The sequence below is a fragment of the Anser cygnoides genome, chromosome 1 (assembly GCF_040182565.1).
Source record: "Anser cygnoides isolate HZ-2024a breed goose chromosome 1, Taihu_goose_T2T_genome, whole genome shotgun sequence".
Classification (NCBI taxonomy): domain Eukaryota; kingdom Metazoa; phylum Chordata; class Aves; order Anseriformes; family Anatidae; genus Anser; species Anser cygnoides.
This window is the reverse complement of record NC_089873.1, coordinates 184,360,551-184,375,286: the sequence shown is the minus strand read 5'-3', so window position 1 is coordinate 184,375,286 and position 14,736 is coordinate 184,360,551. Positions and strand designations below refer to the sequence as shown.

The following is a 14,736-nucleotide window of genomic DNA, read 5'->3' as shown; positions in this document are numbered from 1 at the left end:
CCATCACCCCACAGCTCAGACCCTAACATCCCACAGCTCAGACCCCCCTCAACACACCCCACACGCCGCCGCGGCCGGGCCCCGCCTTGCCCAGGCGGCTCCGCCTCAGAGGCTGGGACCGGGGCCGGGATCGGGGCCGGGGCCTTTCCCAGAGCCTGGCCGCGGCCGTTTCGCCTTCCCGGCCCACCCGGCCCTGGCCCCAACCCTGCAGCCGCGGGGCCCGGCCTCGGCCCCGCCTGGTCCCCTCGGGGCTCCCCCGGGTCCCCCCGGAGGCTTCGGCTCCCCTCACCCAAGCAGCGAGGCCGTGACTGCAGGTACTGAAACCACCGGGAACCCCCAGTGTGCCCTGAGATGCTCCTCTTGAAAACAATTCATCAAGCCGTTTAAGCTGTGAGTGCTGCTATGTATGCAAAGTAATATTTGAAACATAGATAGAAAGCTAAAAATACCTGCATTTTAAGCAGACCGCACGCTCTGTGCATCTGCCAGTCGTAGGGGTCTTTGCATGTGTGCACCATCAGCCTTTTCCAGCAGTACGCAATCCAGTTTCTTGCTGGTTTGGGTGAGAATCGTCTCTGAAAGCCTGAAGTTTATCATGTACGTTATTGTGCCTCTATGATTTGTTTGGCATTATCTGTGGAAGCACAGGGAACAAAAAGATTGCTTTGAATTGAATTTCCTGAGGTGTTCATCAGTCGTGGTAACAGTGATGAGAACTGTATTATGATAATGCTGAACAGTTGTAGGTACCAATATACCGCATTTATCAACTGCCCTATTTTTTTTTTTCTCATGCAGGTTGTATTAATGACAAAAGTCAAAAAAATGAATCAAGTTCGTGACAAAGTTTAGAAGATAATCCTGTGAAATAGAATGTTTGAAAGGAAGCGTTGAACCTAAGTTTATAAAAATGGAAGGATACAAAGTACTGAAGGTATTAGGAGAGGGATCCTTTGGGAGAGCTCTCCTAGTTCATCACAAAATTACTGACCAGAAGTACGCAATGAAGGAAATAAGACTTCCTATGGTAAGTGTTACAAACGCATCACCTCCCTATCCACGTTAAAAACAAACAAACAAACATAACTCTCAGTACAGTTTGGAAACTGAACACCTTTGCTGAGAGTTCTGTTTATTAGGCATCGGCATGGGGTATAGCTAGGCTGCACATGTGTCTGACTTGATATGCACAATAATAGTAAAACCTGTTCTGTTTCAGAAACTGTGTGGTGATAGGATTAAATGCTTGTTCCCCTGATGTATTTGACTGGATTCCCATCAACTTCACTAGAATCTAGATTTCATCTGTAATACCTAAGGAAGAAATTAGCCTTATGTTATTGTTGAAAAGCAGTTATTCAGGTTACCTGCTCTGCATTTAGGTAACCAAAAAAATCACAAAATGGGGGACACTGGATTTAGTGAGGCTGAAAGTAAGTTAGTACCTGGGCACTTGGTTTTATACTGAGTTCACACAATACAGCTGTCAGATGTTCCAAAGTCAGTGTGTGCTGATTTGTTGTTACATAGTTCTATGCTGTTAAAATAGTAAATCATTAACTGAACTAGGAAGACACCCAGGAAGAGGTCTTTAATTAATAATACCCCTTATATTAAAAATGATGGAGTTTTCAAGTTTCTAAAGGACTTGTTAAAATAACTGAAAAAAGTAAATTGAAGAACAGTTCTTAAAAGAAATGAGGTCCATCGTGTATATATGAAAATCTACAAGAGTAACCTTTATATAAATGTACTTAAATTTGCAGTCTTCATCTGATGTAGAGAACTCTAGGAAGGAAGCTATTCTTTTGGCTAAAATGAAGCACCCAAATATTGTTGCCTATAAGGAATCATTTGAAGGTAAATATAACAATTTAAAATACCTGTATTTGTTTAAAGTTGCGTACTCCTTGGGGATCAATGTTACTTTTTTTGTTGTTTATCATAAATGTTGTAAACAAAGCACATGTTTATAATACATATTTATTATGATAGATAATATATAGCATGTAGTTGGAGCTTTATAGTAACAATAATATATTTATCCTGTTCATTAAATTACTAATTATTCTTAAATTACCTAAAATTTAGCTGATGGACATCTGTATATAGTGATGGAGTATTGTGATGATGGAGATCTAATGCAAAAGATTAAGCACCAAAGAGGAAAGTTGTTCCCTGAAGACATGGTAAGAAAAGACATAGTTTTGAAACAAGGACCTAGCAATCCTTCTTCATGTAAACTGAAGCATACTATGTCGCATAAAACAAGCCATAGATATACAAACAGCTTCAATGAGACAAGATACTTAGAGATAGAAGAGAAACACTACTTTGATAATTTCCAGCAGAACAAGATAAGTACTGGACTGTAAAAGGAGTAAGAAAAAAATTGCGGTCTGTATCTGCAAAATGCACAGACTGTTAAAAATACAGACAGGTTTGAATGCATAAATTTATGCAATCAAGGAAAAATTTAACACAAAGTTCAGTCAGAAGTTAGAGCCCATTAAGAGGTACTGCAAATTGGAAGCAAATAAGGCCCTCTGATGAGATAAATGAAAACAACCAGGAGACTAAATAAAATATGTAGCAGTAAAACATTTGAAGCATTCAGCGTGCATTAACTCCTTTTATCAGAGAAGCTATAAAGTTACTTCAGAGAAGGTTCAAAGTTACACCGTAGTGATTGAAAATGACTTCCTGTCGTTTAGAAGCATCATCTCAGTTCAAATGAAAAGAGCAGAATCCTCACCTGATGTAATACTTAGATTGTCCAAGTATCTCTAGGAACTTTATTTTGTACATTTAAATATAATACATTTCATTTTAAAAACAATATATTATCTCAGTGCAAGACTTTTTAATCTACTTATTTGCTATGGAATTGTAATTGGCATGCTTATAATTATACGTATTAGAACAAGTTCAGAGAAAGGCCACGAGGTTGATCAAAGGGCTGGAGAGCCTCTCCTTTGAAGACAGGCTGAGAGGGTTGGGGAGAGAGGGTTGGGGTTGTTCAGCCTGAAGAAGGCTCTGGGGAGACCTTATAGCGGCCTTCCAGTACCTAAAGGGGGCTACAGGAAAGCTGGGGAGGGACTCTTTGTCAGGGGTTGTAGTGATAGGACAAGGGGGAATGGTTTCAAACTAAAGAGGGTAGGTTTAGATTAGATAAAAGTAAGAAACTCTTCACTCAGAGGGTAGTGAGGCACTGGCAGAGGTTTCCCAGAGAAGCTGTGGCTGCCCCATCCCTGGAGGTGCTCAAGGCCAGGCTGGATGGGGCTTTGGGCAACCTGGTCTGGTGGGAGGTGTCCCTGCCCATGGCAGGGGTTTGGAATGGGATGGTCTTTAAGGTCCCTTCCCACCCAAACCATTCTGTGATAATGACCATCAGAGAGTGCCCTGTACTGACTCCCTAGCTTTGTTATCGTTATATATTATTAGATTTTTCAAGATGCAGTAAGCATGCCTTCTGCCATGTTTAAATTATGCTTTTCCTTAAAGAATTCAGTCTTTTCATGGGAACTGGAGGACATTGTGCTGGAGTTACTTCTAACTGCCGGGTATTCTGAACATGCATATTTTTTATTTTTTTTTTTAGTCTATTGGTGAAGTAATCATTACATACAGTAATGAACCATTATAACTCTCCATTACTCTTTTCAGATCCTTCACTGGTTTGTGCAGATGTGCCTGGGTGTGAAACACATTCATGATAAACGTGTGTTGCACAGGGATATCAAATCCAAGGTGAAGCGTGCAAGTTTTTTTTGCCATTTACAAGCTCTTCTGCATGCAAATGTTCAAATCCCTCTTCCATAAATTCCTGTTACTGCTACATGCTATATTCTTCATTTGAACTAAAGAATATTACGTAGATGAAATTGCTGGGTGTATGGAATGATGTAACGTGGCCTTAAACATCATCTAAGTATAGCTATACCCTTCATATCCACACTGCTGATAGCACCAATTGCTTGTGGCAGGCTGCAGGTAATATAAAACAGTAACAGAAGCATGAAAAATGTGTATGGAGTAAACAGTTTGTAAATGTCTTGGCTTTTTTTTTTTTCTTACAATTTCCTAGCAGAAAGATAGAAAATCAGAAGAAACTGTGACCTTAGGGTTTTGAGTACAGCATTGAGATTAAGGCATTTCTAAGGTCTGATTCTTTCTCTGCTACTGATGCTGTGGCTTTGGGCCTATATAACTGTTCCATTTGCCTTTAAACAAAATGTAGTTCTTAACTTTTTTGTCTAGAAGTACTAGGTGAAGCAAGTAAAAGGAAATATAAAATATCAGAAATTACCATCTTCTTCTTTTCTTTGTATACAAACTGCAGAAACATTTCCTAGAAAAATAGATACATTCTAAAAAAATCTAAGTATGTAAAACTGTTCTTCTGTTGAAATGCAGAACGTCTTTCTCACTCAAAACGGAAAAGTAAAACTGGGAGATTTCGGATCTGCGTGTCTTCTTGCACAGTATGTGGATATCTCCACTGATCTCAGTGGTGTAAAGTGTTTTTTTTTTTTTGTATCGTATATAAGTAGTACAAAATGTTTTAAAGCATTACATTTCATGTGACTTCTCTTTGTCATTTCAATAGTCCTGCGGCATATGCTTGCACGTATGTGGGAACTCCTTATTACGTACCTCCAGAAATATGGGAGAGCATGCCATACAACAACAAAAGGTATTCATGTTTTTCGTGGTCACAGATAATGCCTGACTGATACAGGTCTTTTTATTGTTATTTAAATCTGGCTGTGTAGCTGATCTGTATTTGGTTTGGAGAAAGTATTGAACTGAGCAAGGGGTAACTTCAGGGTTTTTTTTTGGGTGGAAAGGCCTTAGTTCCTCTTTACTTAGGTAACTGAAAGTACAGTAACTTAAGCCTTAGAAGTTCAAAACCAGGTGTCCAGACATCCCTGTGCTTTTGTGAGAGTAAATACACACATTCAAACACACAAACATACATGTATGTACGTGCACATATACATACGTGTATGTTTCTTTTGGCTCGTCCTGTTTTTAAGCTCTTCTTGCCTGTCCTGATAATTCAGGGATAATGGATACAGAACCAATGACTCTTAGATTTATAGAGCCCAGTTACTCCAGTTCTTATGTGAGAACTTCTGTGAGCAACCTAGCAGTAGCGTGTTCACAGCTTCCACACAGACTCCAAATTACTGTGTCCTTTTATATCCCCTCCCCTGGGTGTGTTCTGTACCCTAGTTGTACCTGAATCTGATTTCCGAAATGACTCATTTTCACAGGGAGGAAGAGAGCCTTCTAGTGCTTAAGATTGATCTGATTCTCTCACAGGAATAGCATCGAGTTCCTTCTTTTGCAGGTGGCAGTACTTGCTTGCCGTGGAAGAACATGATCGTTTCCCAGTAGGAGGATGCTTATTGGCAGGGGCTAGAATTCCAGCTCTCGGAATTAGGATCCCGTGGCTGCCATCTGTTGTTTAGGGCCATGTAGCACAAAGGCTTTGCAGTACAGAAAGAGATAAATATCATCAAAGCAAATTGCTTAGGAGACGTTCTGGGAATAAAAAGCCAACTACAATTGTACGACAGTCATCCCTATTTACTGTAGGGTGGGTTAAAATAAGCAAGATTCTTTCCACTGGAGAGGCTAAACACATTGTATTGACTTTTATGATTACTTACATTTATTTTAGTTTACTTAATTCCATTGTGTACACATAGTGGGTTTGACTTTTGCTGGGCTATTTTATTTGCTATTAAATTTTAATTTTAGGCTCCAATTTTCTCTCATCTTTCTCTATGCCTACAGCGATATATGGTCTCTGGGATGCATTCTGTACGAGCTGTGCACTCTTACACATCCAGTAAGTATGGCTTTATTGCTATTAGAGCACTGTTGGAATTCCTTAAAATTTAAATAGCAGCTAATTGCTATTTGATGAATGGATTTGATGGATTCACAGCCAATTACATATTTGACTGATGTATTTGCTGCTGCTACTGCTTCTGAAAGAGGGAAGTACTGCTCTGCCCTTCCCAACTGTTCTCCGTTACGTGCCTTCTGTGTTTCAGCAGCTTATGGACCTGTTGAACCCTTCGGTGAAACAATCATTCTTCTAAATATTTAGAAAACATTTTTTTTTCTTGCTTGCTTGCTTGGTTTTCTTAAATATCAGCGAGGTGATCTGGGGCTTACTAAGTCCAGCGGGTGCCAGACTGGTTCAAGATAGCTGTAGGGAGGTTGGAACAAGCATTGCATTTTATGGGATCAAGGTGATCCCAGAAGATGGAGGCAAAAATATAGTAAGTCAATATAATAAGGCAAATATAATAAGTAATAAACAGCTTGGTGCTTCACATCGGTGATTAATTGATAAACCTGTTGCTTATCCAGTCAAATCAAACAAGTCACTGTTGTACTGGAACAAAGGGAAGCTGAATATATGGTTCTATAGGTCCGTCATTTCTGGGACGCTGTGTTTACATCACTGATGCCATGCTCCCTATGTGGTAATTTCCTCTGGCTTCTATATACAGACACGTGCCTAACATGAGAGGCCTTATCAGGATACGTTGTTTCGGCAAGAAAAAGGGGCTGTCCTAATTTAAGGTCATTTTGCCTTACTTTTTTTGTTAGCATCAGTTTCATTTCATTGTTACTACTATACCTTGAAATCCTGTGTGTTCGCCAAGGATTCTCTACAGCTGCAACTGCTAGCAGGACAAGAGTTTAGAAGTTCATACTGCCTGTGACTGAGTAATAAGGACATGTGCACGGATGTGTGTTACCCTGAGTAGGTCTGTGGCAGTGTCACAGCTATTTAGGCAGTGCTTAGAGCTGGGATGTCAAGGAGTGGAGCATCTTTTCCTTTTTGGCAGCAGTGAAATGTTACGCATCTGTTTTTATGCGACGGTCGTATCTGTTCTTGCATAGCCTGTCTGAGGCTATGTAAAAGGCTGCTGCGCACCGTGGATGCTTGGCTGCAGAGCCAATGGAGTCTACCGTAAGAACGTTCTTTCTGCATGGAGATAGAAGTTCTCAGCCATTTTAGCTCAGGTTGTTGCCATCTGTGGTTTTAGCTGTCCCCACTAATACTGCAGTTGTCCAGTGACTTGTGCCTGATAGCAGTAATTCCTCAGTGAAGACTGATAACAGCTGGGAAAAGTAACAGCCTAAGCTATCTCTTACAGATTGGCAAGAGAATGTTTGTGCCTTTACAAGATAATGTTGATTTTTTTTTTGAATCAAAATCTGCATCTTCACTGACTTACAGTTTCACTCTTGCAGTTTCTTTCTGATTTCAAGCACACAAAGTAGAGGACAGTAGATGATCCAATTTTAATCTCTTTTTTTTTTTTTCTTACTACAAAAATAAGATTTGAACAATGCTAACTTTATAGTAGTAAACCCTACCTTCTTACCAGTTACACAGCTTATTACTTGCAAGAAGTATTGTGATCACAGTCTGCATATAGTTTTAACTAAAACCAGATTTTTTCATTCAAAAACATGAAGGAGTTACTGATGTGTTCACACAGGGTCATTATTCCACACCTCTGAATTACAGGCCTGAAATTCTCAAATTAGGATCTAAATCAGTGTGGTTATAGAGAGCCTACGTAGATGCATACCACACATTTTTGCATAGTAAATATTAAAGGTACTCTTAAATTACATCAGTTTCTTCTCACCTTATTCTTAAACTCTGTGCTCTAGTGTTCATTTACTTTTAACGCAGTTTCAAGCAAAAAGCTGGAAACACCTCATCCTAAAGATCTGCAGAGGATCCTACAATCCACTACCGTGTCACTATTCCTATGAACTTCAATATCTAATAAAACAGATGTTTAAGAGAAATCCCAAGGATCGTCCATCAGCCAGTACAATTCTTGCAAGAAGTTGCTTGACCAAATTTATCAAAAACTGTTTGCCTCCTGAGGTACGGTATAATCTTTGTCTCTGGATTTGAACAATAGTATCTGCGTTTTAGATACTAAATCGATTTATTTTGTAATTTGGTAGTGTATATATAACAAATGAAATGTACTGTTGTGTAGGTCCTATGCTAAAAGCTGTAAACATATTTGTAGGAAGGATTTGTTTTAAAAAGAAAAGTTGAGTATTGACATGATGCCGCTAAAATTAGACATTGTTAGCTGTCACAATTCTTTCGTATTGTATTGTAAGTCCATTTTTAACAAATAACATATACAATAACTTGAGAAAGATTAGAATGGTACTGTACTAGTGTCTTTGCATACACATTCCAGGTGGCAGACGAATTCAAGCAGACATTAAAGGAAACCAGGAAACATGGAGGCACGACACTGAGACCACAAGGTAAGTCAGCAACCTTTTTCTTGATACAGGAATGATAAAACGCCTAGGAATTGTAAGATCTTAATTACAACTATAAAACATTAATATTATTATGCTGCAATCAAGTTTTAATTATTTCAAAATGTAACATTCTTGAACTTGTATGGAAAATGCTTGAAGGGTGTATGTTACATTCCAACATGAGGCTTCATATTAGAAGGTTTTTAATTGGGCATAGCTGAGTGCTGTACATCATTAGCTTCCGTCCATCAGAAATACAGTGCAGAGCTGCAATACATACATTTTTAAGTTTTAGAGTTCTGCTAGAATTAAACTTCCCAGTTTTAAAACAAGAAAAACTTTTAGTTGTTGCATCTGTTTTAAATATGCCAGGGCTATCTTTCCCAGAATACGGTGAAGCAAGTTATTTTTCTTATTTAATTTTTATAGAGGATTTGTTATTTTTTCTTCTGCATAAATTTAGCTGCACCTGGAACTGTACATACTTGCAGTACTATTTTACTGCAGAAAGGTTCAGAGGAACTGAATAGTAGAGAGACTCCCTGGTGAGATTGAGATATGTTGACATATGAGTAATTTTCATCACCTGGTTCAGTGGTAATGATGTCATACCTCTCAAACATCACCTTACCACAGATGTTTGCCAAATGTACTAACTCTTGTATCTGTCCCTTAATGTGTCAGGTAGTGTTGCGGCTGGTGGAAGCTCAAATAAGAAAGAAAGCAAGGTAAGTATTCAGATATAAATATAACATTTACATTTTAGCAATTTAAAATGTTCTGTATTATAGAAAAAAAAAAAGGCATTTTGAAAACTTAGTAGGCTAAACCAAACCATAGACCAGTATGTCAGCTGTCATCTGCACTCAAATTGCAAAGTTCAGTTGCAGTTTCAGTTTCACACCTTTGTAACATTTTGATGTTTTCCACATTTAGCTGAGTTCCAAAGTGGATTTCATTATAACCCTATCAAAAAAAAAAAAAAAAAAAGACCAAACAAAAAAACCCACACCTCTCTTGTTTTTCTAAATTTTGGGATACTGCATAAAATAGTGCATTTTCTTTGCTTTTGGGACACATTTTGAACAGGCTGCTGTAGGAACAGTCCAGTCTGGACATAATTCTCACTAGTTTTTAGTGCCCATGTGAGATTTCAGGTGAAGGGAAGTCAGTCACAGATGACCAAGAAATCACTTCTGGATAGATTATAGCACAGCGTGTCCCAGCCAAGCTGAGTGTTGCCAGGAGGGCAATTTTTTTTCAAAATGGGCTTGTCAATCTGAGAAGCTTAATATTTGTGCATCTTGTTTTCTTTTGGAATATGACTCATTTATCTCGATTCTGCTACTATTTTCACATTTAAAAAAAAATCACTACATTTGTGCTTAGCTTCAAAAACTAAGATTGTCTGTCAAGAAAGGGACACATCAAGAAATGTAGTGTAATAATAGATGTAGTGCAGTAGCACTTGCCATTGCCTTCATGGCGTCAGCAGTTTAGTTTTCAGATCCTTAGGCCAGGTCTCTTGTAGCAAAACTAAAATAATTAATGCCATGCTAATATACTGCTTTGTTTTTCTGGACAACAAAGATAAAGATTAATGTGGTCCTTATTCTTTTAAAGCAAAGTAAAGATGAAAGTAGCAAGCATAGCAACTTGAAAAGTGAAAATATTTCTAAGGATTTGAATAAATGCACAAAGGAGCAAAGGAAAACTGATGCAGAGGGTAAGTCTTACAGTTTTAAGGCTTATGAATGTCATTCTATGCAGTGACATTTAAATGTCATTGATCCAGCCACTTAAACAGGTAAAGCATATATATAAAACCATGCCACTGCCTGCTACTTCTAGAATTAATATATTGACTCCTACTGCTCATCTGAGATTTAAAAATAATATAAATCTTGGCCAAACTGTTAAAATATTGTTTGAAAACATTTCGTACGGAGTAAATGCGTGGGGTTATTCTACACCCTTTTACTGAACTTATTAAAAGGGGTACTGACTTATAGCCATAGAATCAAATACGAAGTGCTGTACTCTTAGTACTAGTTTGAACAGACAATGAAAAACAGGTTAGATGCTGGTTATCATCTTGTTGTTGTTGCAATTACAGCAGAAACTTCTGAAGTCCTCCCAGGAATTACTGATTTGTCACATCCCCATAGGAGAAAATGGGAAAAGAGGTCATTCAATACCGTAGTGGATGTCCTGGAAAATGCTTCCTTGCTTTCTGCCAGTTTTACATCTGAAGAGGTTAAAAGTAAGATTTAATTAAATGTGTTTTTATGCATCTTTAATTTAAGTAATATCAGTGCTTCTTCACAAATTTTAAAAGCCAAAGCTTTACAGGTAATAATTAAAATGATGTAAAAATAATTTTAAAATATTCTATTAACCAACGCTCCAGAAGTGTTTGTGATGAAAAAATACATTTGAGACAAACAATTTCTTAGTGGTTGTTGTGGTTTAACCCGGCTGGCAGCTAAACACCACACAGCCGTTCGCTCACCCTCCCCCCTCCCTCTCTGGGATGGGGGAGAGAAACGGGAAAGTGAAGCCTGTGAGTTGAGATAAAGACAGTTTATTAAGACAGGAAAATAATAATAACAATAATAATAATAATAGTGATAATGATAATAGTATTAACAATAATAATGTGTAAGAAAACAAGTGATGCACAATGCAATTGCTCACCACCCGCTGACCGATGCCCAGCCTATTCCCGAGCAGCCGGCCCCCCCACCCCGGCCAGCCACCCCTATATATTGTTTAGCATGACGCCAGATGGTATGGAATACCCCTTTGGCCAGTTTGGGTCAGCTGTCCTGGGTCTGTCCCCTCCCAGCTCCTGCTGCACCCCCAGCCTGCTCGCTGGCAGGACAGAGCGAGAAGCCGAAAAGTCCTTGGCCTGGTGTAAACACTGCTCTGCAACAATTAAAACATCAGCATGTTATCAGCGCTCTTCTCATCCTAATCCAAAACATAGCACCCTACCAGCTACTATGAGCTACTTAACTCTGTCCTAACTGGAACCAGGACAGTGGTCTTGGGTGACGGGAGGGTTGCAAAGCCAGAGATAACATTAGCAACCCTAAAACTGTAATCATCACTAAAAAGTTATGCTACCAACCCTCCTCTTAACATGCCATTTGTGGGGGTAACGCTGAAGATACTGTCCAAAATTAATTTGATGCAGAATGCAGCTGCTGGTCTTTCAAGTACAGCATTCTCTTGGGAGCATATAACATCTCTGCCTCTACTTCTGTAGTCATTTAATATACAGATAATGCTAATGACAAGAACTACTGATGATGTACCTCAGATGTGAGGCAGAGATTCTTCCTTCTTCTGTATTAACAGCTTTTAACAAGAATGTTTAATATGAGATTTCCTCTGACAAATGTCTCAGTTTTAAACTGACCCCTACCATATTAGATTGTTACAATTATTTCATTTGATTTTGGAGATGTATTCTAAGTAAATGTGTATGCATAAAGGCTAGCGAAATAAGTAATACAGATTTGAGTAATCAGATGAGATTTGAGATGCAAATCTTACGTGATGATAATATCCAGGGCAGTGAAAGAAGACAGAAAAATGCATGTATTTAGGTGTTCTGCTATTAAAAGGCACAAAAATGGCCACAGGCTCCTTTTTGTGAGCTTTATAAGAGACACCAAATAAGCTTGCAGAGACTCTGGCTCCTCACATGAGGTCTTGGTTTCTGCTGGCTCCCTCATAACAGAAAGTGGCAATGTTACAATCTCTAATTCTCTTTCCTCTTGATGTTGCCAACTGAAGTATGTTAGGAGAGGCCAGTGGTGCTACAGACTGCAACTTCTCTCCCTTTTTTTCTTTTTCTTAAATGTGTTCTTTGCAATTTGTGCTGCTAATGCCTTTTCATCTAAGAAGTATTTATTAATGATTTTATACCTAGATGGCTCTGTTATAAACTACAGTGAAAAGAAGCCACGTAAGCAGTGGAACAAGGAAACACCTCGGACCCTGCTGAATTTTCTCAGTAACACAGACGTCAGCTTAGCATTTAAAACATACACAATTTATAAAACAGGTAAATCCCCAAACATTTTTGCAAACATGTTTATCAGTAGAGACTTTACGATACATAGGTCCTATGTATGGAGATAGTCTTTTGTGAAATGAACATGAATGCACATTTTGTTTTGTTGTTGTTGTTTTGTTTACCGAATGAAAAGTGGACTTAAAAAAAAAAAAAAAAAGAAATCTAAACCAAGAATTCCTGAGTGATTGTACATCTCCAGTCTTTGTACATCTCTTTATGGAGGACTTTCACTTGCAGCTCGAAGGCTGAATGAGTTTGTGACATAAATGCAGAGACTGCAGAGTCATACAGTCTCCATCCGGCACAGTGTATGTGTTAGGGAGGTGCAGTAATGGGGCTGCAACCCCATAAGGTAATCCACCATCACTGAGTCAGTACTGCCCTATTTTGAAGACAGGATAGTAAGATGGCATGGCAAAAGGTAATAGTAGTCTGTAGATATGCATCAATGTAGTCATGAATACTTGGGGTCCACTTCAGTTTTATTAGTTATCTCCCCAGTTAGGTAACAGCTTGTACTGGAATTTGCAAAAAACTGGAGACAAATTTGAAAGACGTGTTTATAAGTCTAATTTTATTTTTCTAAAATTAAGGATTTTGATGACGCTCATTTTTATCATTTCAAAGCTTCTGGAAATACATTAAGAGGTCCACTTTCTGATGAAACTGAAGCATCTGATGAAGTAGATGGGGAACACGAAGCTATTGTCATAGATTCTGAAAGACTTGAGCCTAGATCTGATGAAGATGACACGTATGTCCAAATAACATCCTTGTATTTTCGCTTTCTTTAGTTCCTTAAAGTGACTTTTCAAAAAGAAAATCCCCTTAAATAACAGCAGTATTTTTTTCAATTAATCTCTCTCTTACATAATGATATCAAATGTTACTACATTTTAGTATCTTAAATACTTTCTTTGCTACGTTTATAGTTATTGATGATGTTGAGATTAAACAGGTTGCTTGTTATTAGCAGATTATTTTTGCTGGTGACTTTGCAAAAATGAAAGTAGGAGATGAAGTTATATCCACAGTAATGCGCAAACCCTTCTTGCATGAAACATCTTTCTACTCTGACCTTGAAATCAGATAAACAACAGCAACACCACTCACTAGTGGTATGTTTGCTGTATTTGTGTATTAATCTTCTTACTCTTTCATGCATAGTGCAATAAAATCACTTTCGAACCTACTTATTGAAGACATATTTTTACAAACTTTTCAATTTTTATGTTCTTTTTCTGTTCATGACCAGTTTTTCCTGTTTTTGAAAAAGCAGAGTATGTCAACATGTTCTGAACAGAAATGCTGTGTTTTACAGATGTGTGTAGCTTTGGGGGGTGGGTATTAGGATCTCAAAACCTTAGTCTATGTCATTGTTTATTTTGGTGGCACTGGGACATGAACTACTTAAGTACGTATTACTGCAGTTCAACTGCAAGCCATTAATACCAATGCATATAGTTTCTTGGTGTACGTTTCTTTGCTTCTGATAAAAACTTACTTGGGTAAATTCAAAAGGGAACCCCTACTGGTTCCTTAACTGCAGTAGTGCAGGAAATAAGTCTCTTGCACTGAGATTTTCAACAGTATTTCTCCTAGTTATAGTGTAATTTAAATATATATGTATTTATGAAGTTGGATTATTTTGCAAAATAACATTTTGAAATCTGTTTTTAGGGACTTTGAAGAAGATGACCCAGATTGGGTGTCGGAACTGGAAATGGTACTGAAACACAGTGACTGAAAACTTACGTTTGGCATTTTTCGACAATAATGAAAGTTAGGCTAACCAATATGTATAATCCAAATTGTATTTGTTGATAATAGTTGTAGTTACTAGTAAAATGGTCTTGGTCAAAAAAACCTGTGTGCAAGTTTTCTGTAGGGCAAACTAAGGGGAGGGATGCATAATAAATAACCTTTCTAGCTAGAACACTTGCAAATAACAAAAAAAGTAGATATTAAATATATTTAGAGTGGGTAATAGCTTTGTAGAAATGTTCAGCCAAAGGCATTAGCGCTAACAGCATTGTTTAAATTGCCTTCTTTGTCTTATTTCAAAGTGACAGTTGTGCATGAAGTTTTTCTTCCTGACTATGTCTTGAAGTACTGCATAGTAGGAATAACTGATTTTGTCTGAAGGGCATGTTATGGAGAACATTTAGCTATGCTAATTATTTGAGGCTTAGTTCACGCAGCTGTTAATCCTCTGACAATACCTGAGAGTGAACTTTTGCCTTCCATGACAAGATTTTTATATACGCCATTTGCATTTGTGGAAGAAACCTACTTTGTTCTTTAAAAAGGAC

At 38.1% G+C, this 14,736-nt stretch overlaps 1 protein-coding gene across 3 annotated transcripts; it reads left to right on the top strand.

The window, feature by feature from the left end:
* Window positions 1-119: 119 nt before the first annotated feature.
* Window positions 120-14,290, top strand: NEK3 (NIMA related kinase 3). 3 transcript variants are annotated; one of them, XM_048068313.2, is made up of 16 exons: window positions 120-390; window positions 799-1,027; window positions 1,767-1,860; window positions 2,092-2,189; window positions 3,667-3,750; window positions 4,417-4,484; window positions 4,610-4,696; window positions 5,806-5,860; window positions 7,736-7,936; window positions 8,268-8,337; window positions 9,022-9,065; window positions 9,961-10,063; window positions 10,457-10,600; window positions 12,278-12,412; window positions 13,052-13,178; window positions 14,105-14,290. In XM_048068313.2, exons 2-16 carry the CDS (start codon window positions 911-913, stop codon window positions 14,169-14,171), a joined length of 1,494 nt encoding a protein of 497 aa, XP_047924270.2. In that variant the 5' UTR covers window positions 120-390; window positions 799-910; the 3' UTR covers window positions 14,172-14,290. The 3 variants fall into 3 exon arrangements, with proteins under 3 accessions (XP_047924270.2, XP_013035161.3, XP_047924269.2); XM_013179707.3 differs by having other exon boundaries at window positions 121-314; window positions 10,454-10,600; XM_048068312.2 differs by having other exon boundaries at window positions 121-390; window positions 10,454-10,600.
* Window positions 14,291-14,736: the final 446 nt, after the last annotated feature.